A 22609-nucleotide genomic window follows, 5' to 3' on the forward strand; every position below is an offset into this window, starting at 1 on the left:
TCAGCAGTGTCACCAATTCTTCCGATTCCATAATGTCAGTCTGATATTAGTTATATCATGAACTGCTCAAATCATATAAAATGCTATAATTACATATTTCCTGTGAATTTTAAATTTTCCAATACAGTTTTTGGACTAATTTAAAATGATTTTCAAATATAAAAATATATCATCATCTAAATACATACTTTTGTGATAACTACACCCTTTAAGGCTCTGTCACCCTTGATTTAGAAGGACTTTAACCAGATAATGATGTCTAGAGGTTGGTGAAACTGCTGAGATTGGTTAGTCCCAAGATTTAAACCTATCTCTTGGTAATGGTTTGTTGGTTCGTAGAATGATATTACTGAAGACGTATATTTCAATTTTTTTTATTTATGAATTAAATAAACAGATACAAGTTAACATTTATTAAAGCACACAAGCTTGTGTCAGTATTTCATAACACATCCTGAAATAATTTGCCTCCTCAATTAAAATGAATGTCACGTGTAGGCATAATGATACACGTACATGACATAATAAAAAGCTTATGACTGGGACTGATGAAAACAGTGGAACCTCCTGTGTTTCCATAAATAAATTTAACTATTGTTGCTGCTATGCCTTGTCCATCTGCTTCCTCACCAGACATAACTGTTTATCTTTTCTATCACAGAATCAGCTTTAGAGTCTGTTACTACCAGCTTGTGTTCGTCAGTGTTTAACATGTCAACAAGAGTCTGTTTGACCTGGATCAGATCAAAGATTGCATGATACACTGAGCCCTTGCGAGAGTTTATTTTTTGCTTAGACATGTTAGAAGTGTTCATCGGCACAATGTTTACATTACAGCTATAGGTATCACTTATGTTTTTGCATACACCGTTATTGGTATCTTTTTGACATGTGTCAAACAGTTTATCACTTTGACATGTGTCAATTTCCGTATCCCTTTGACACATGTCAAGGTTGTTTTGATGCAAATTCTGAACTGTAAGCACTTCAGACTTTTCAGATGGACTTGAGATATTATTTCTATCACTTGTACACACATCAAATTGATTTTCTTTGAAAGTCGCGACAGCTTCCTCGGTTGATAGAGAACACCCTTTCATCTTTTCATTGTAAATAATATCCTTTGTATTTTCTTCTAATTTACACTGCCCTTTTGATTTACAGTCAACAGGATCTGATCTATAATGAGATTGTTTGGTATAAACACCCGAGTGATCTACTCCTTCAGATTCAAGTTTACAAGAGTGATCTGTTCTTGGGCACTGCTGATTATTTGCCTCATCACATTTCTGATCCTGCTGCAGAAAAGCCATTCTGTGTGTTGCTATAGAAACCAAATACTGGTAAAACTCCGAGTAATGTATTCCACTGCTGGCTTTCAGAATCAACTGAAAACAGAGAAAGCAACATCGCTCAGAATACATTGAAAATTCATTTCGTTCTCATTTTTAAAAAAATATAAGTTCTAATTGTTTGAAAAATATATTTTTGGCTTTTCGTGTGTTCTTTCCCAATAACATAGCAGTTCAAGAATTAATGAGCTATTATAGAAATAATTCACAATTCAATTATCGATTGCTAATCCACACATATGCTTACAAAGTTATTACCATAAAATATATGTATTCATAATAGTTGTGTAAAATCAACATATTTACAGACAGAAATTTGAAAACAGAGGCACCTGGAATTTTTCTTTGAAACTGTTGTAAACTTCTTAAAAACATTTTTTGTTTCTACACACAAATAAAGACTTACCTTGAGAAAACAGATGTTCTCTTATTCATAATGATGTCATATTTCAATTTCAAGGATAAAATTTTGGATATGTAAACTTTTAGATAGTTTTCTCTGATGTAACCCTGGTAAAATACTAGCCGCAATATACCACTCGGCTAGAGAGAACTTCTCTTTAGCTCAATTGGTTGAGCGTCAGACTAGTAAGCCAGGGGTCCCGAGTTCGATTCCTAGCAGAGGCATTGAAATAAATAATGACCTCTGTTATATTGGTGCCCATATAGGGACCATGGAATAGTACTTAGCCATGCCCAACCACCATCGCTGTAACCCCTAGTAACTCAAGGGCGACTTATTTCCTGGAGAGGGAGTATGTAACCCTGGTAAAATACTAGCCGCAATATACCACTCGGCTAGAGAGAACTTCTCTTTAGCTCGATTGGTTGAGCGTCAGACTAGTAAGCCAGGGGTCCCGAGTTCGATTCCTAGCAGAGGCATTGAAATAAATAATGACCTCTGTTATATTGGTGCCCATATAGGGACCATGGAATAGTACTTAGCCATGCCCAACCACCATCGCTGTAACCCCTAGTAACTCAAGGGCGACTTATTTCCTGGAGAGGGAGTATGTAACCCTGGTAAAATACTAGCCGCAATATACCACTCGGCTAGAGAGAACTTCTCTTTAGCTCGATTGGTTGAGCATCAGACTAGTAAGCCAGGGATCCTGAAATATATAATGACCTCTGTTACACTGAATTTTACAGCTGTTTTGAAGGGGTTGTTATAGACCAGTACACACTGAAGACAGTTTTTACTGAAGAGGTTTGTACCTGACACTGTTCATGCCATCCATCCATGCCCTGACAGTCGGAGATTTCCCGCTGTACATTACACAACTCCTGTTTGAGAAATTTCCAACATCTATAGATATTACAACCATTCATCCAATTATGATTAATGGAGATTGTATCTTCCTGAAATTGAAATAAAAAATTTTATATGGAAAAATGATTTTGACACAATGAAACAATGAACGTTATGTTCTCCTACACTGCAAGCAAAAGCAATACCCAGTTTCATGTTACCAGTATATGTTTTATTATTTTCACAGACTCAATCTAATGTATAATATCTTTCAATGAGTGCTGCTAATATCCGAAATGCTGTCATAATATAATGTTTGTGTCTAATGCACATTCATAATAGCAGGTTTTACCTTTCCTTGTGGGAATCTGAAAGGATTTATTACTCGTAGCTGTAGTACAAATATCAGTCTGCAATTGCAGGTGCAAAAAAAAATTATTGTTAATTAAACAATTGCTATGGTAAAACAATATTGTTCCAATGTAGATGTTTTACTTATTTTGCTGTCATGGTGAAATCAATACTGTTGCTATGGTGACACAATTGTTGCCATGGAGATACGACACAGTTTCTATTGTAACCAAAGTGGAGTTTTGGAGACTTACAAGATTGTGCACTTGGTGATGCCATCCACTAGGAACAAAGATGACCTCTCCAGGTTCCTGAATGACCTCTATCCTGGCTGTTGATTGGCTAAAGCATGGGTATTTTTTTGGATCGTTAAGTTCATCTGAGTTGATGTCATATACAAGGTTACCAAACTTGTCTCTATATTTCTCCTCTTCTCCTAGAAAATGAAACATTTACATTATAATTTTATATTCATTCATTTGCAATCTGACGTCAATTTTTTTTAAGCATTTAACATACTGGTATACTTCACTTGAAAAGCTGTCAGTATTCCACACAGCAGCTAATACTCCAGAAAATGTTTTACGATACAAACACTGAACATTTGACATGCAAGATACATCCACAATATATTAATAATGTTATGTTAAGCAGATTTTATAAATTTCAAGTGATTTAATCTAAATTCTCAGAGTTATAGTACTTTTATCTGTTAATCTGATTTCAGAGTGTAACATTTAAGTGATGTATAATTCTGGTTTTTACCTGGAGCAAGGAAAATCCAGTGTTTTCTTCCACAGATGTTAGCTGACCAACTGAAAGACCTGAACACATCAGCATGCAATGGTGTCCTGAAGGTGATACAAATATTGCTTTATATTTCTTTGAAACTGTAGTTTTGTATAAACTTAGATGTTAAATAAATAATTTGTTGTAAATTAAATTGATACAGATACTATCATACAATATATTTCTATTTCGAATTTTTCAGGAATCCTGATACACACCAGCCCACGGAGGAACAACTCAACAAAAATATAATACATAACAATTATTATACGAAGTAGTGTCATTTAGACCCAGGGGTTTGTGAGCTGGTTTGGAAGTCGGAACTTTCATGTTATATATAATCTTCCATTACTTAATATTAGTGAATGGCCAATAATTAAAATCAATCGAAAGACAATTGTAACCAATTAACTGATGCCAAAATAGCAAAGATGATCAATAGGTAGAGTGAGTGGTCAGGTGGTCAATGGGTTGTTGGATGGCGCAGTGGTAACGCACTCGCCTTGCTGTTCAGAATTTGATTCTCAGAATGGACATGAAAAGGTAAGGGTCACCTGCCCGACCACGTTGGTTTCCCCTGGGTACTTTGGTTTCCTTCCACAGTAAGACCTGTGTGTGCTTTGATCTGGGCCAACAAGAGCGATTGTTATAAGCTTAAAGCTTGTTTACAATTGTTGTAAACTAAATATAGTTTATTTTGAATTTCGTTGATACTGCAATAACTACCTTGCTTTTGCAGTTTTTGAATCAAATTATTTTGGAATGAGCTAGTAAGCTTGTTTTAATGAACCTGACTTCATCTCATGTTAAAAAATCATGGTCTAATCTCCAGTTTATACATAAAAACAAGCATTCTATCCCCTAATCATATCACAACTTGTATAACATTGAATGTTTCGATAACATCACCAACAACCCCACATTGCTTACCAGCTTCCCTTCGGTCCCATATAGACAAAACGATAATCATCATCAGTATCAGCACGGCTATCCCAGAATTCATTCATCCAATCTGACAGAAAGTATTCTGGAGTCGAATAAGCGCTGTAAGATGGAAATGCCCTGAAGAAAATGTCAATATATTCGGTGAATATTTAAGAGAATACCTAGTTGCTGGATTATTTTTCTGAGCAGTTATGACAAAAAGCATATCTATCACGGGCGAGATAACACAATACAAGATAACTGTTAACATCTTTACAGTAAATCAAAAACCTCCGAGAAAATGACATTTATGGCTGTATGTATGGACTGACTACGAAATATCAGACAAGGAAACCTAATAACTGCACAGTGTTAACTATGTAGATCAAAAACCTCCGAAAATAACTGTTATGGCTTTATGTATGGACTAACTATGAAATATCAGACCAGGAAACCTAATAACTGCACAGTGTTAACTATGTAGATCAAAAACCTCCGAAAATAACTGTTATGGCTTTATGTATGGACTAACTATGAAATATCAGACCAGGAAACCTTACAACTGTTAACTATGTAAGTATTTTCGTACTTTGTGAAATGCCAGTCTTTAAGATAAAGACATTTCTGTGAGCATGGATAACCTTCGGAGATGTAACGTTTCCAGTAATCCAGAAACTCGCTCATCATCATTTCCTCCTTACAATGGCTACTGAACTTCTTCTGTCCACAATCAGCTACAGGAGTAACAGCATCACCTAGGGAAAATAGAATAGGAATGGCCAATGGACTTAGATGGATAAGCAAACTTCTTAATCAGCCAGTATTAAATCTGGCAATTCAACTCGTTTTAACAACATACCCAATAATATTTAGTGTTATTCATATTTCTTTTATTCAGTAACAGCCGACCACTCCTAACATTTTGTCTAACAAAATACCATACGTTAGACTTAGTCTTGAAAAACAGAGGGACCAATGCTAAAGAAGTAGGTTGGTGTAGCTTATATTTACTGTTAAATGCAGTCTCTGTCACTCAACTGATGAAGCTGCTTCATCTCAGTTGGTAGGGCCATGAGTTATCACACAAAAAGTCACAGGTTTAATTCCTTGCAGAGCAAATAAGTGAGGACAAAGTTTAACATGTAGCGGTATTTAAAATCTCCTGCCAAAAAACTCCAGAGTAAGAGGTTTGAAGGGCCGTTTTTGATTATCTGATCAGTGTTTTGTTAAGAATTTCTTACCCATATATATTGGTTGGGATATTGGCCAAAATGCTTGTATTTTATCAAATCTTAAGTACTATTTTCTCAACATGTTAAGTTCAAAATAAAATAACAAAGTCATTTTTGCAATGTTAACCTTAAGAGTTAGATATGTCTCTAGAAAAGAAAACAAAAATCATAAATTGAAAAATAGCCTGCAGGCCTGTAATGGGGAGCGAGGAGAAAGAAACTATCAACAGAATCTTAAACTTCATTCAAACTGAAAATTTGATGAAACCAGTGCAAGATATAAACAAAAGGTCTGTAGGGCCTGTATCGCTCGCCTGAATCTTAAAGCCCAACAATGGTAACATGCTTAGAGTTTTGGTATTTCAAATATTTCCCAATTACAGCTCAGTCAGACTCACTTAACTTCTTTGGTTTGGTAAGACCAATGAGTTAACGGAGAAATTATGTAGAGAAGGATGGAGCTACACCCAAGAGCCAGTTTTTACATCATGAATGTATCACTCCATGCTATATATGATTTTGGGGTGGGGATTCCAATTGTTTCAAGGATATAACCAAGATACCAAGTCCCAAGGTGTGGAGGCCAGACCCCAAAGCACTTATAATATTATGATTGTGTTTGTCTTTTGATGCCTGGCAATACTTTATATGGTTATGGGGTGGGGATCTTAACAGTTTCAATGATATAACCCAGAAACCTAGTCCATAGGGGTAGGTCAGACCCCGGGGCCAACTCTAATATCATAATGGTGTTTGTCATTTGATGTCTATCAATACTATATATGGTTATGGGGTGGGGATCTTAATATTTTGTTAGATATCGTGTAGTTACATAAAGCAATAATGACCTTGCCCTTCCATTTGACCGCTTGACCCAAGGGACATTAGATCCATAAATTCAAAAGATGATGAATTGATTTTTATAATTCAATATACTATCACTTTCTTCTGCTTGTAAAAATAAAGAATTACCTTGTTTATAACTTATTTGGCCCCTCAGGCCCCTGGGGACATCCTGCATCAATTAAAAAAATTCAGATCCCAATGTCCTACTGATGATCCATGTCAAGTTAGTTCAAAATTGGCACAGCAGTTTTGGAGAAGAAGATTAAATTGTATAAATACATATTTGCATAACATGTATCAGTGTACACTATTGACCCTGCCCTATCACTTAACAACTCGACCACAGTAGCATAAATTTCATAAATTCTAAATAGGACTAACTGGTGCTTACATTTAAATGTGCCAATACATTCTGCTTGTAGAAGTCGAGAAGATTTTCAAAGATGATCCAATTTTTTTTACTTATTTGGCCCTGGGGTGGGGCTACTAAAATATTCATAAATTCATATCCCTGTTTCCTACTGATGATCCATGTCAACTTTGGTCAAAATGTGAGCTAACAATGAGAAACATACAAGGAAATCCCTGAAAAATATACTAGGGTAAGACCAGGTGTTCTGGAAGGGTAAACATCTTCTGCTTCATGGACAATGCCATCTAGGCTAAATTTTGGTCAATACAAAGTAACAAGGATACAACACATCACCACAGTATATACAAACAAGCGTTAAAGATGCACTTCTCTGATATTTTGACTGGAAGTAAGATATAATTCAATATAAAATTAGTTCCAAATACTAGAACATAGTCAATTAAAGGATTTAGGACATTGTGACATACTTTCTAGGTTTTTTTTTTTTTGTTTTTGTTACTATTAAGATAAAGGCTAATCAAAGTAAATGAAAAATTAGTGGTTTTCATATTATTTTTTCTTAATATCTAAGTATCATGCCCTGACCTTGTAATGTAGGACAAAAAATATTGCTTAAAAAAGGTTGCCGCGGAAATGGCAGGGATGTCTTTTATTCAGGAAAAATAAAGGAACAATATATGATAATGAATTAGTTCCTGTTATATATATTCTGACGCTTGTACTAGGAAAAGTAGAGCATCACATACCGATTTTTTGCTTTTATTCTACTTTCTAAGATCAAATCTTTCAAAAAATTCATCATCTGAAAAAAAATTTATACTGTTTTTTTTTTTTTTTGAATTCTCAGAGGAGTACATCTTTAAACACGTCCAACTTCATATCACACTTAGAAATAAAGTAATTGCTAAGATCACATTGAATGACAACTTCACAAAATGTATTGGTCGGTTTCCTCACGTATTACTGAGTAACGTACCAAATTGTTCCTTTAAAAATGTCAAATCGGGCTTCCCTGTCGCTTTATCAACCCAATCACGTCTGCTGAACCATCCTTGTGTTAACTCTGACGAAAATATGCATGGTCGATTTTGTAGCAGATATTGCTGGAAAAAATCATCGTAAGTAATATCTGCCGGGGATATACGCTCAGCGAAAATTTGTGAGGTGTCACATTGTTGAATTTCAGAAGTTATCGGTGATTCAGAACTTGACATTTGTGAGATATTTGGCAACGGTATCTGCGCCATGGTTGACGACTGGGCGCAGACATCTTGTGGGGTTTCTAGTTTTCGTGTCGAACGACAACCTAATCCGGACTCTGTAAGACACCATCAATATAATGTTTTCCATGTCTTGATATATTTGACAGATCAAATCCTGTTTTGAACACTTAATGTTAAACTTATTTCGTATAAATTAGTCTGGAGTCGGTGAAGCGATATCATCAAAAACATCATAATTTTCCGGAACGCTTTAAAAAGATCGATTACTGGAAACATAAACATATTTTAGACTAACACGTCTTTTGACTTTAAATGTTAAGTACATATATGTTTAACAATATATGCACAACTGTAACGCACATTTTTATGTGTCCCATTGTCGACAGAAACCCAAATACATTGTGCCAGCTAGAATCTAAGGTCACTTTCGCGTAAGCGATTCAAACGGTCCGAACAGATATTAAATCGTTTAAGGGTGTATGTTATAGGTTATGATAATTATCTCCAATCGTAAAGAATTCCAATAGTTAAAACTGTCTACATACACTGTACGTATCATGTAATTCTAGACAACATTTGTGTGATTTTAATCATCTGTAGATAACCTTAGACAGATTCAGATAAGATGAAGCAAAACAAATTTTAAATGGAACCTAACGATAGCTGAACTTCATGTTCTGAATAGTTTGGTCCATTTGAAGTAATAGGCAGAGGGCCATGTTTTCAATTACTCCAGTGATAGAGAAGAGAAGAAAGTCGGGAAGGGGAGGTTTGAGTCGGGAGGTATATAGCAAAACACTCGTTATACATTTGCAGACCAACCAACACGTCACAGAAAAATGGTGAGTATATATGTTGAGTGGAAATAATGATTTGTTGAAATTTTATATATTGGAATTAACATGTGAAGGGAAATGTATAAGAGAGATAGAGAGATAATAGCTTGTTTTTCTCAGTACAATACGGTTCCCGAGATTTTAAGTATATAATATGATATTCAGGGTTTTGTGGCCATTCCCAAATTACTGATCAATGGTTCTTCCAATCAATAGGATAAAAGAAATTAATTTTAAAAGTAAAATAACTTTCGTGAACGTAAATTATTGCATTTCTTACGAGCCTGTTCTATATTAACATAGAACTGATATGTCTGTAGCGCTGTCTCTTATTTGTCCATTTTTTTTTATCTCAATACCTAAATCTGTGATAATAACAGTGCTATCCGTTTCACCAAGAAATAGACAAACCAAAGTAATACCGACTCAGAGGAAAACCATATCTTTAAAAAAGATTTCTCAAATAATTTGAGACGGAAAATTGAAGTATACCAAAATGGGACTGTTTATAGTTCGTGATGCAAGAGTGTTGAATCTTTTTGTCATGACAAGAAAAAAAAACTACATTATTCAAATGATAAACAAATGAGACGAAGTAAAAGGTAAAAAAAAAACTCCTGGTTTTTTAAATGTGCGTGTTCTGATGATAACCCAATAAATATGGAACTAAAGTTAACGTCATATATATGAATTGTATTGCAGTGAAGTGATCGATCTTCGTTGTGTGTGTTTGTAAAACAGGACTGTCCATATATATTTTGTGCAATTTTGCACAAAATACGAGTAAGTAATTGCACTCCACTACCGGACGTTGGCAAGAATTAAATGTGTTTCTGATACCATGTGTTCTTTCTCAAAGTCGGTCAAAGGTCCAAGTTAGGTACATACGTGATATACGTAAGGGTTATCTGGGCTGCACGCTCCATTACGTATAAGGAATGAGACAGAGATAATGGGATGGCTGCTTTCATGAATATGTATAATGAATTTAAGTGTGATAAACACACGCATTGAATTAATGAGGATGGGAGCATTTTAAAAAAAACATTTTAACAGGCGTACATCTTGCTGTAATATTATCAAATTGCTTTAAGGAATGCCAATTTCACAAAGCTTTTGATTCTTTTCATGGAAATTCTATTATCATTTTGAAAGAAAATAATTGATGTATATATCTCAAACGATACAAGAACACGATTGATAGAGAATAAAGTTCAACAAGAAGAAACTTCAGTAATGAAGGTTTATCGATTTTCCTTTGCATAAATACTTTTATTTGTGGTTGGAAAGTAACAATTAAATATAAGACACCTCGGTCAATCGAATTCCTGGACCGAAATGCAAGTTTTGAGTAGTAATATATAGATCCAATCCAAGTGATCACGCGACAAAGTGCACCTGCGTCCAGTAAAGAAATAACGTTTAAATCTCACGAGGTTTGGTTAAAGTCACGAAAGAATCAGAATGTTTAAAAAGATGCGCGAAATACACTAAAATGGTAAGTGAATCTTACTTGGGTCGTATTATATACTGTTTTATTTCGCGGGCATAATATTTCGCGGTTGTCCAAGATTGGGCTAGTCCACAGGTATGAAACTTCACGCTTGTCTATGAACACGTGGTCATGCATCAGGCGTCGCATACTCTCTGAAATTTCCATTACTGTAGATATGTCCGCAGTGTATTTAATTTCGCGAGTATTTGCGAATATAGCGAAATTAAGTCCCCGCAAATAATACCAACAGTATGCGGTATTATGTCCTCTCGTGCTAACACTTTTATATTATCATTTTATATGAAACAAGAATGATGTCTACATTTTATTGTCATGAGCCTAATAAAAAAAAAATGTTGATACATACTGGAGTAGGATCAGCTTGAAAATATCTGATGAAATATGTTTCACCCATGTTCCTTCTTTGATGGATAGTCACAAATTATGAATGGCCTTTTCTTTTACAGAATAAACTAATTCTTCCGGTACTGTTTGTCCTGGTTGCTATGGCAGCGGTGGATGGATCCAGGTGGAGTACAGTGACCTGTGATTGGTGTATCAAGATGATGGAACATTGTACCTTCCGGTGTCAGATGCAGACAACATTCACCAGCTGGTACTACTGCTCCGACTTCTGTGACCGCCGAAACATTGCCTGCGAGAGTAACTGTAAGCCCGACAAACAATATTACTTCAAGATCAAGGACGAGTAGGAGGAAGGTCAAGGCCGTGTGATAAATCAAGTGACTTCATATCCAGATTATATGGCGCTTTTGAACACAAATGTCATACTTGTATTGTGTGACAATTTCCTCTTTTTCCGGTTTGTATTATGATAAAAGACTGGATGAATTTGAAAAAAAAATCAGCACATTTCGTGTGAAAATCACATTATATAAAGCCATATATTTATCAACACAAGGACAATATGCACGAAGTATGCCAACCTATGGCAAGTCAAAACTGCAAAAGCGTATTTTGTAGAAATTATAGGATTTTTTTTACTGATCATAATAATAAATTATGAATAAGGAACAAAATTTGTGGCGTTTTATTTATACATGTTACAATCAGTTGGGATAAGACGATACAAGAGCTGAAATGGCTGAGGAAGTTCTTGATTTGTAGCTCAGGTGTCCCAATTAAAACTCCTCGTCGTCTTCTAAATAGCCCAATGATATAGCGCACTGGGTATGTGGCATGCAAGGATCGAGGCTACCAAGGTTATTGAAATGAATGACCTTGCATGCCAACGCTCAAGGTCTCTCGAGTCAAATGCTTTAAAATCTTTAAACATTTTTTTTCTCAATAACCAAAAGGCACAGGGTATTGGTATTGAGCCCAAAGTATGCAAGTATGCAGCATCCGTTCAAGAGAATGAATTGCACCGACGTTCAAAGTCACAGGGATCAAATTATTAAATTCTTTCAAAGATATTTTTCTCAGTGAAAAAGAGGCACGAGCATGTAATGTACAAATAAAGACATTTCTAAAATACCCATCCGGCATAATGGACAAATATTGAGTGAAAACAAGAATATATATTTTAGTGAGTGGTACAGGAAAGGTGTAATCATAGTAAATGATTTTATCAAAGATCGTGGTAGTGGATTTTTATGGATTTTCACAGAAATCCAACATACATACATTTTCTTACCTATCAAGGGGTCATTGACTCCATAAAAAAGTGCTTTTGCATGAAGATATCTCAAATGTGAAAGTCACTCATAAGTCCCAATCAATTTAGAATTATTTATCAGGAATAAAAACGGAATAAAAGTTTTTTGTAATGGTCTTTACTACAACGATTCCATATATACTGGAAGGGAAAATAGAGGGAAATATTTAAATTTGACAAAGATAAATGGAGACAAATATATATAGCACCATTCATAATAGTAGAAGGTACAAAGACTTCAATTTAGAATTAATCAACACATTTTGACAACTAACGCATACTGATATAAGAGTGGTCTGGATGATAGCCCATTTCGTTTCCATTGTAAAACTGAAAATGCAATCATTGTTCATGTACTTTGGGATTGAGAAGAAGCACAATTCTAAAATCAAATTTTGAGTCTTTATGAGTTGATATGTTTAAAGAATTTTCACACAGTCATATTATCACATCTTGGAATATTTCCCGATACGTGATTCAGAAAAAATAAATACGAGTGGAAATATCTTGTTTTAATTCTCTTTTATTAATTGTATTTTTTCAAAATGAAATCTACCCATAGTTGTAAAAAAATCCTATTGTGGCAAGCTCTGATGTACAGCAGGCCAATATATTAATGTAAGCGGAGACGTATATATCATATATGTGATATATACGTTTCTGATGTAAGTTATGATACAGATAAAATGAAGGGTTTTTGTTGTAATCTTATCTTTTTTTCAGTACATTTAATCATACAAGTTAACAAACATACATGGAACCATGGAAACATAAAGTGCGACGAAGACACAATCTGCACAAACTTCAGAAAAACGTGTTACTATGACATATTCGATACAATAGAATGTATAGTATATGTATACATATAATTGACGCAAGTACTTAAATATTTCACTCTTATTGATTTATGGGGAAAAGAAATATATATGTATATATTAAATTTTCATTTGTTTTTTCTTGTTTTTGTTGTTATTATTATTATATAATCTATAATATCGATGCAGTAGGGTGTTTGTTAACAACCAGTAAGTATTATTTTACAAAAATGGACTGTGTGTCCGGCACAGCAATGATATATATGCCCTTATGTTTCTGATAGTCTCCGAGCACACGTTCGGTGACAACACTATAACTAGCTAGTGCATAATGTTCGGTACAGTATGCCTACTACTATTGTTTATGTAGTCCTATATTGAATTGCTGCTTTAAGTTGTGTTTTACTGTAGTTTTTCCTTGTATTTTGAATACCTTTTTACATTATTATTAATTATCGTAATAAAAGGTAGTTATATTTAATATAATTCAAAGTTCAGATTCCCCTTGGTGGCCTTGTGACGCACGGGTCCGGGGTCACATGATACATATATGTAAATATTCAGTGTGTAGTTGTCCATATGAATATATGATTAAATAAGTAGGTCGATTTATTTCGGAATTCAAAATAATAAATGAATTACTGCCAGTTTTCTCTTCCAGATTTGCTTTTGATATGAAATAATTAACAGACAATATACATTAAGGAATTTTGTCTGAAGAACACCCAGCACATCCTGAAAGGTTTTATATGGAAGTTTTCTGTATTTGTTTTCATCTACTGTCATTTGTATGTGTTGTTTGAATATGTTTGCTATGTTAACCAGTATTGTTTTTGCTTCACTAATATAGTTTTGTAAATGATGTATCCGATCAAAGTTAAAAGGTGATTAATTTCATGATAATTTGGATATTCTATTTTATAGCCAATGGCTAGGTTTTTTATCGTCAACTTGCCTTTTTGATATCCTAATCTTTCAAATATCTGTTATACATTTTGGGCTGTGGGGTAAAAAGTGCCAAAGGTTTCTAATAAGTTTAGAGATTTTACAATATCTTCTTTTGAATTTAAAAACATTGCTGTATCGCCTGCTAATTGTAATATTTTATATGGTCGAATTTGATTATTTTTAATTAAAAAGCCATGTATATCTTCGTTACTTCTTATTCTGATGGCCATCCCTCCTGCTACCATCAAAACGATAATGCTGATACAGGGCAATCCTGCCTGATTCCGTGTGATATTTGATTATTTTTAATTACAAAGCCATGTATATCTTCGTTACTTCTTATTCGGATGGCCATCACTTCTGCTACCATCACAAACAATAATGCTGATACAGGGCAGTCCTGCCCGATTCCGTGTGATAATTTGTACTGGCTCCGAGATCCATCCATTATTACTTATTACACAGGTTATATTATTATAAAGAGTTTTAATCCAGTTTACAAAGCATTCATTAAAGCCAAATTTAAACATTGTTTGATAAATAAATTCCTGTTAAACAGTATCAAATGCTTTAGCAAAGTCTAAAAATAACAATGCACCCTTTTATTTAAATTTATCTTTGTTTTCAATTCTATCTACAATTTGTCATATATTATAACCAATATATCTACCTTTAATGAAGCCATTTTGGTCGGATCTAATTATGTTTGGAAGAATGGATTTTAAACTTTCTGATAAGCACCTTGCTAGAATTTTATAGTCAGTGTCAAGAAGTGTGATTGGGCACCAGTTTGTTATATTTAGGGGATCACCTTTTTTATAAAGTAGGGAAAGATTACCCTGTTTTTTGAGATGTTGTTAATTCTTTTTTCCTATAACTGTTATTGAAGCAAGTTACTCGAATTTCCTTTAGGGGAGGCCCGAAATCCTTGTAGAATTCTGCTGTTAAACTGTCATTGCATGGTGATTTATTGAATTTCATATTTTTCATTGCCTCTTCAACTTCATCTGAAGTTATAGCCCCGTCAAAGGATAAACTTGTTGTTTTAACCCTTTTTCAAATTCTGTATTCTCAATATAGTTCAAAATGTCTGTGGGGTCTATGTTCTTTTTCTTGAAAATATTTTCATAAGACTGCCTTAGTCTATTTAAAATGTCTTTTGGTTTGGTCAGCATAACTTCATCTTCACCGTTAATTTTTGTTATTAATTTTTGTCTTTGTCTTTTCAAGAGTAAGAAAATACTTAGTGTTTTTTTCGCCTTTTTCCAACCAATTAACTTTTGATCTGATTTGTGCACCATATGCCTTTTTATTATATAGATTTTCTAGACTAGCTTCCAGTTCATTTAATTTGTCACTGTTTTCATTGTGTGACTGCTCATATAGACTTTTTATTGTTGTCTCAATCCTCTGTATTTCATTTTTTGTATTTTTGGCTATTTTTTTGACTAAAGGATATTGATTCTTCTTTAATGTGTATTTTGCATATGTCCCATGCTGTATGTACCTCTGTTGTTTTGTTTTCTGTTTTCGTATTACATGTCTTTATAATGGCTATAATCCTATTCTTGTATTCTTCATTGTTTAGTAGGCTCTTGTTAAATTCCCAATATCCTGGGCCTCTTGCAGGATTTGAGATATCTAAAATTAATGAAACAGCAAGATGGTCAGTTGATTTTATTATAGCAGGACGGATATATGTATTAATCAATTTCTGAGGTATTTCCCTTGATATCACAAAGTAGTCAATTCTACTTGCTTCTCAAGTAAATTGTTCTTTTTGTAGGAATATTTAATCTCCACATGTCAAATAATTTTAAGTTCTCTTTTTAATATAGTAAGGCCATTAACACATTTCTGTATTCTATTCACTGATTTTCTGTCAATTTTATCTTGTATGTCATTCCAGTCCCCTCCAATTATTATCATGCCCTGTTTAAACTTTTCTATTTTGTTTTTAATTTTTTTGAAAAATTTGTAAATTTACCATAAAACATCTACCATTTTCATCAGACCATGTATTTATTATCTCATGATTCAAGCTATTTTTTAGTAATATATATACTCCTCTGCTCTGACTGGTACCGAAGTTATGTATCATATCACCTCGCCATGCAGCATTGATATGATTTGTATGAAATATGTCTCTTGTATAAATATGTATTAGCTTTTTGTTCCTTAGCCCATGCATAAAATTTTCTTTTTTGTTTTTCTCTGAAACCTTGTGTGTTTAGCGTTATACAGTGCAATTTGTATCTTATTTTGAATTTTTAAAAATATTGTCTGTTTTCAACTGATTTATAATTTTATTAGTTTTATCCTGTAAATATATAGGTATTTCTTATCATTATACATACATTTATACATAAACACCTTGTAAGACGTATTTGATATTTTGATATTTAGATTATGATTGTCATATGTAACATTTTGTTGTATGTGTTGTTTTCATCATGTTTGTACATTATACATTGTATGACACAATTAACATTGTGTTGTTTTTCGTTGGTATATATACAATGTAAATACATGTATACTATTTATGTAGTTAATATGGCATACATTCTGTATAGGATATATTTCGTGATTCATACATATATTACCATGTTTGATTGTTTTAGTGAAATTTTCTACATTGTAAATAAATATATTTCTAACTTAATTTCTACTTTCATTGTTATATATTTACTATGATCGTATTTTCTCATGGATACTGTATTTGTAGATTTGGGAGGAAAAAGGATACAAATCCCAAAAGTTATTTTCCATTGATCTACATTACATTTACACCTTGTTATTTACTTTGATTATCGTCCTTTGGTTTTTTCTTTGCTTTTCCTCCAGCCTCCAGCATTTCTTTTGGAGTTGGTGGTATACGCACCTCTTAGGCCATCTGTCTTGATTTACGAGACATCAGCAGAGTTCCTTGGTTTAGAAACTTATGAGGTTAGTCATGGTGCTGGTTTTAGTGCCTCTCTCAGTGTCTTTTTTGTGAGTCTTGTGTTTCTTTTTCTTAGATGACTGTTCACTTCCAGATTGTGTCTTAGCAAGACATTCTTTTTGTTTAGCAACTAAAGTGATGGGTTCAGTATCTGTTTCATGGCCAGTGATCATGGCATTCTAATCACCTGAATTTTCATATGAACTTGAAGAGTCCTGTTCTGATGATGAAATCACTTCTTCGTTTAGGGATACCGACTCTTCTGGCCACCCTTGTTTACATTGTGAAACTATGTACTTTCAGGATGAAAGGTGATAATTGAACTAGATTTACCACATGAAAATTTATTTTCTATTTACATTGACCTTTGACATTGAAAAGCAATCCTATGCAAACACCTTCAATTAGTAACTTTTGTGTGAAGCTGAGGTTGGTCAACCTAAGGACACTCAAACTAGTACATGTGTTATATGTAAATTGTTTTGGTGACCAAAAACATACCAGTATGTCTCCCCTTCCCAGCATTTTGAACTTTGACCTTAATATCAAGGTCAGTGACTTTTCGTCAGTGCTTTATACATCTCCCTAAGTGATAAAGACATCTTTTATGGTTTAGGAGTTATGGCCAAAAAACACAATATTCATGAATTTTGACCACAAGGTCAAGGTCACAGTATTGACCTTTCAGTTGTGCACTGCATATCTCCTTCAGGTGATGCAACTACAAACCAAGTCTTATGAAGATATTTATTACAGTTTAGGAGTTATGGCCTAGGCAAAATATACAAGTGTGTTCAAACATTGAGATTTTTTGAAAATATTTATAAAATTATTCAAATAATGAAAAGATAAATATTGTGATTTTTTGTTTATCCTACAAGAATTTGTTACCACTACAGTGAACCCATATTTCTCTCTGTATAAATCGTTGAATAAAGTTCACCTGACATAATAACACCAATGCATATACTCTTGCCCACTCGAGTTTAAAACAGAAATTTCCTGTTTCCTGACAACGAAATCTGCAGTAACAGTCACTGACTTTGCTCCATATACCAATCTACAGTAACTCATTGAGATATTGATTAAATTTATTACTTACAAAATAAGAACAAAAACATGAATTAATCTCACATTATCTATCTGGTATAAAATACATGTAATAAAAAGTAACATCAAATGTGTTTACAAACAGAAACCATATGGTAATTTTGGCTTTTTAATTACTCACCTGCATTGCAGTGTAAAAAGGTAAAGCTGAAACAATATATATATATATATCCTTCAATTTTGGTCCCTCTCTGCCATTGGTTTGAAATTTTATACAAACATTCAAAAAGTTGCATATTAAACAATGGCTTTCTCTCTAATTTCTTCAATTTAGGGCATGGTTGTCGTCAAGGTGATCCACTCACCATACATTTTTATAATAGGGGTAGAACTTTTATCAATAGCGATTAAAGCTAACAAGGATGTAAAAGGTATTATTATTATTAATAACAGGGATCTATGTTTGAGTCTGTATGCTGATGATGCTTAATTACTAATGGATGGTTCTGAAAAATCTCTCAAATCAGTTGTTAATTTGTTAAAACAATTTGCTAAAATCATTTCAAGGTTAAAAATAAATTCACAGAAATCAAGTTTATATTGGATTGGAAATAAATTTTCTGAGGAACTGAATTCAAATTGGTCCTCATCTGGGTATAAATTACTGGGTATAAAATTCTCTTTAAATCTGAAGGAGATGGTTGAAATAAATTTTTGCAACAAAATACTTCAAATAGAAAAATTACTTAGATTTTGGAACAACTGATATATCTCATTGGTTGGTAGTTGTAAAAACATTAGTAGTTTCTAAGCTTGTTCATTTATTCACATCATTGTCAAATCCAACATAACAGTTTCTAGGCAAATTAAATAAACTTCTTTTCAACTTCATCTTGAATTTTAAGACAGAAGATTAAAAGAGACATACTTATAGGTAAAAAAGAAGGTGGTCTTTGTGTAATGCATATATACTCATTTAATAAATATTTAAAAATGAAATGGGTAAAGAAAATCTATAACGAGTGTAGTGCTTCTTGGAAATCAATAATACAAAACATTCTGCCAGTTAACCCTGATATTTTGTTTGGTCTTGATAGTGCTTAGTAGAATTAGCATGACATGTAAAAAACTGTCTTTGGAAAGATGTAATTAAGGCTCTAGCAGAATTACAGTCAGAACCAAAAACTCTTGATGAGTATCTTGGGGAAAGTATCTTAAATCTGTCAACATTTGAATCTTTTAGACATTTCACACAATGGAAACAACATGGATTAAAGACTATATCTGATATTTTTGATAATCATGACAATGTGATTTGCAGGCCGCGTGCTGTTGAAAACAAAGCTCCGCTGCTTGTATCAACTTTAACACTGTTCGCAGGGGAAGAAAAAAGCTTAAATTCGGCGTAAACAAACACCATACCTTCTCTCGTCACAATCGCATTATGAACTCGGTCGATCTATCAGCCGAGTCGCACCGTATTCGACTCCTGTTTCACAACCCCTCAAAGCAAGAAAAACCTGCCAAGCCACATACAAAAACACTCTCACCCCATGAGTGTGTATGGAATAAAGAGTTCTGCACTGAATGTGTGCTAACTGAAATTCCCACATGTTCGGAGAAATATCTGTATACGACTCACGGACATTAACCTGCCGAAGGAACTTGCGATGTCTGAGAAGTACACAGTTTGAGCGGACCTGATGAAAAAACCAACTCCGTTCAGTCCTCCAATTGCTAGAGTTCCCACTAGGGTCTGAATATAGCCTTGTAAGAACTTCAATCCGACACACAATATAGACTTCACTCCTACAACAGGTTTAGAACAGAGAACTTACGTACCTCTATTTTGGTAAAAAAGTACCTGACCGACCAGCTAGATTCCAGCCAGGTCGGCCTCTCCCTGCCGCCATACCTCACTGCAACCTACAGCCACGATCCTCCAATCCAGGGCAGCCATGCAAGGTTATCAGCTACAACAGCTCCAGTTCAGCCATGCGAGGTCAGCTCATCCCAGGATTAAGCTGTAAAATATTATTCTGAGAGAATTTAATATTTTAGATTATCAACAAAAACACTGAATACCCACTAGTTTGGTGAAATTGCAGATGCTCTACACCATGGTGCTTATTTCGACAAAAAATCTTCAAAAATCACACACAAATGATTTTAGAAGATTTTTCAGCAAAACATTCACACTATTTGGCATTCATCGTGTTAAAACCTCTCTGTAACCTACAGCCACGATCCTCCAATCCAACCATTACAGCCATGTGAGGTCTAGTACATCCACACTAGTCAGCTCATTCAAGGATCCATCTGTAAAATATTTTTGATTGGTGTTGAAATCAAAATTTTATAAAATGTTGAAAAAAAATCTAGTAGTTAATTTTACCTCTCCAGAGAAATGCAAGACATTAGGGTTATGGAATTCACCCATATTCAGGGTCATGGAATTCAACCATACTCTCCTAGGTCAGTGTCACATTGTGTATCTCTAAATTTTTTTTTCTCTTCAAATTATTTTAATCAAAACTATACAGGCATCACATTTCAAATAAAATTCCACTTTCATTCAGTTGCTGTCATCATTCCAATTTGTCAGAAACAAGGCTGCAATAATTGAAAATCCAAATGCCAATTGAGTCCGTGTTCTTCATCTTTCATCTGCTAAAGCTTATTTAGTTTTTGAAAAAAAGAGCAACTGATCGATGTTTTCCCTTAACCAAGAGGCCCCCGGACCTAAACAGTCATGTAACCCAATTTCAACAATGCCCACCAGTAATAAAACAGCAAAGGGCCATAACTCTAACTTAATCAAATGGATTCCATAATACCAAGGTTGAAGACCCAGGTTTCATCAAAATATATTCATATTTTCAAGTTTTCATGGATATTTATAAATAACCAATTGATCAAACAGCTGAAAATGAATAAAATTAAATTCTCTGCGAATATACACACATTATTGAGTGAAAATCATCAGAATGGAGAATTTATCCAAAATTCAAAAACTCTTACTTTCCTTCTCAGCTACCGTGGATACCACACATTAAACTATTGGAATTGCCATGAAATTCAGTCTTAATACATTCTAAGGTTGTTACAGACTTATTTTACACCTGTTATCTACTGTAGAACTGTTTTCCAGCTGATACCAAGCCTTTTGAATACAGCTGAAATTCTCACCCATAAGAGCACCCAAGTTACCTCCCTTTATGCACCACAGATGAAATTAAAATCAATACATTATGAACAAGTTTCAGTGTTTTTTTTATATGTATTTATAGCAATTATGAATAGGATTAAACTTAAACATATTAAAGCACATTTTAAAAAGATTAATTTCTTTAATGTGCTTTATACATCACAATTAATTTTTTTAATTTCATTAAAATCCTTCTGTGGGTTTAGAAAATTATCAACAAATCGATATAGCACTTTACTGTGCATCTCGAATAGCTATCAAGTAATGTATATTTTCCTGCATGGTGTGTTTTGACCAATTCTGCTCTCAAATTAGGAAGAAAGGGAGGCAATTTGAAAATTAAAACCTCAATAAGTCTTAAATTTACTTGAATAAAATTGCAATTGAAACTGAATCCAGTAGTTTGTGCTTCTGAGAATTTAGATAACTGAAAAGCAGATTGATACTACATATATATAGTCCGATATTATGTCATGGTAACATCTGATGTCATCAGTACAATGACGTCATCAATTGCTAATGATGGCTTCACCAATGCACTGTGATGTCATAGTGAAGGCTAGAAATCCCACAAACACTTCAAATTAGTATCCGACACATTTCTCTAAAGTAATTAACAGTGATATGACATTAGATATTCTTAAGTGTCATGTGTATGACATCACAAGCACCTATGCTTACTGCCCTCCACCCTTATTCAAGTGTGATATTAGAAACCCAATGACATTCCAATATTGTTAGAAAAATTGCATTTTTTACAGCTGTAACTAGGGAAACAATTTCATAATAATATTAACATTATTGTATGCCCAGTCAATGAGAAATATACACACATTGAGTAAAAATCATCAGAACAGAGAATTTATCCAAAATTCAAAAACTCATACTTTCCTTCTTTAGCTACCATGGATACCACACATTAAGCTATTGGAATTGCCATGAACTCCAGTCTTAATACATTCTAAGGTTGTTACACTTATTGTATACATGTTACCTACTGTAGAAGTTTTTTCAACTGATACCAAGCCTTTTGAAAACAGCTGAAATTCTCACCCATAAGAGCACCCAAATTACCTCCCTTTATGCACCACAGATGAAATTAAAATAAAATCATTATGAACAAGTTTCAGTGTTTTTTTTTATGTATTTATAGCAATTATGAATAGGATTAAACTTAATCAAACATAGTAAAGCACATTTTAAATAAATTATTTTTTTTAATGTGCTTTATACCTCACAATTAGTTTTTTTAATTTCATTAAAATCCTTCTGAGGATTTAGAAAATTATCAAACAA

General features: G+C 33.6%; 1 protein-coding gene across 1 annotated transcript; it reads right to left on the minus strand.

Moving 5' to 3' along the window:
• Positions 1-358: 358 nt before the first annotated feature.
• Positions 359-8379, minus strand: LOC132544689 (2-oxoglutarate and iron-dependent oxygenase JMJD4-like). The gene is made up of 7 exons (XM_060208325.1): positions 8096-8379; positions 5258-5423; positions 4675-4806; positions 3721-3806; positions 3210-3391; positions 2571-2714; positions 359-1388 (listed from the first exon to the last, which is right to left on the minus strand). Exons 1-7 carry the CDS (start codon positions 8364-8366, stop codon positions 627-629), a joined length of 1743 nt encoding a protein of 580 aa, XP_060064308.1. The 5' UTR covers positions 8367-8379; the 3' UTR covers positions 359-626.
• Between the last annotated feature and the right edge of the window lie 14230 nt (positions 8380-22609).

Source organism: Ylistrum balloti, unplaced genomic scaffold (genome assembly GCF_031769215.1).
Source record: "Ylistrum balloti isolate Yb309-2 unplaced genomic scaffold, AGI_CSIRO_Ybal_v1 Utg369590, whole genome shotgun sequence".
In the NCBI taxonomy this organism is placed as follows: Eukaryota; Metazoa; Mollusca; class Bivalvia; order Pectinida; family Pectinidae; genus Ylistrum; species Ylistrum balloti.

Bases quoted from the DNA above. Each gene is read 5' to 3' on its own strand.
- LOC132544689 (XM_060208325.1), bottom strand. From the start codon at position 8,366: ATGGCGCAGATACCGTTGCCAAATATCTCACAAATGTCAAGTTCTGAA. The intron at 5,424-8,095 runs GTACGTTACTCA...TATTTTCCCTAG, and splicing joins ATTTTTAAAGGAACAATTTG to GTGATGCTGTTACTCCTGTA. The intron at 3,807-4,674 runs GTAAGCAATGTG...TATCACCTTCAG, and splicing joins ATGGGACCGAAGGGAAGCTG to GACACCATTGCATGCTGATG.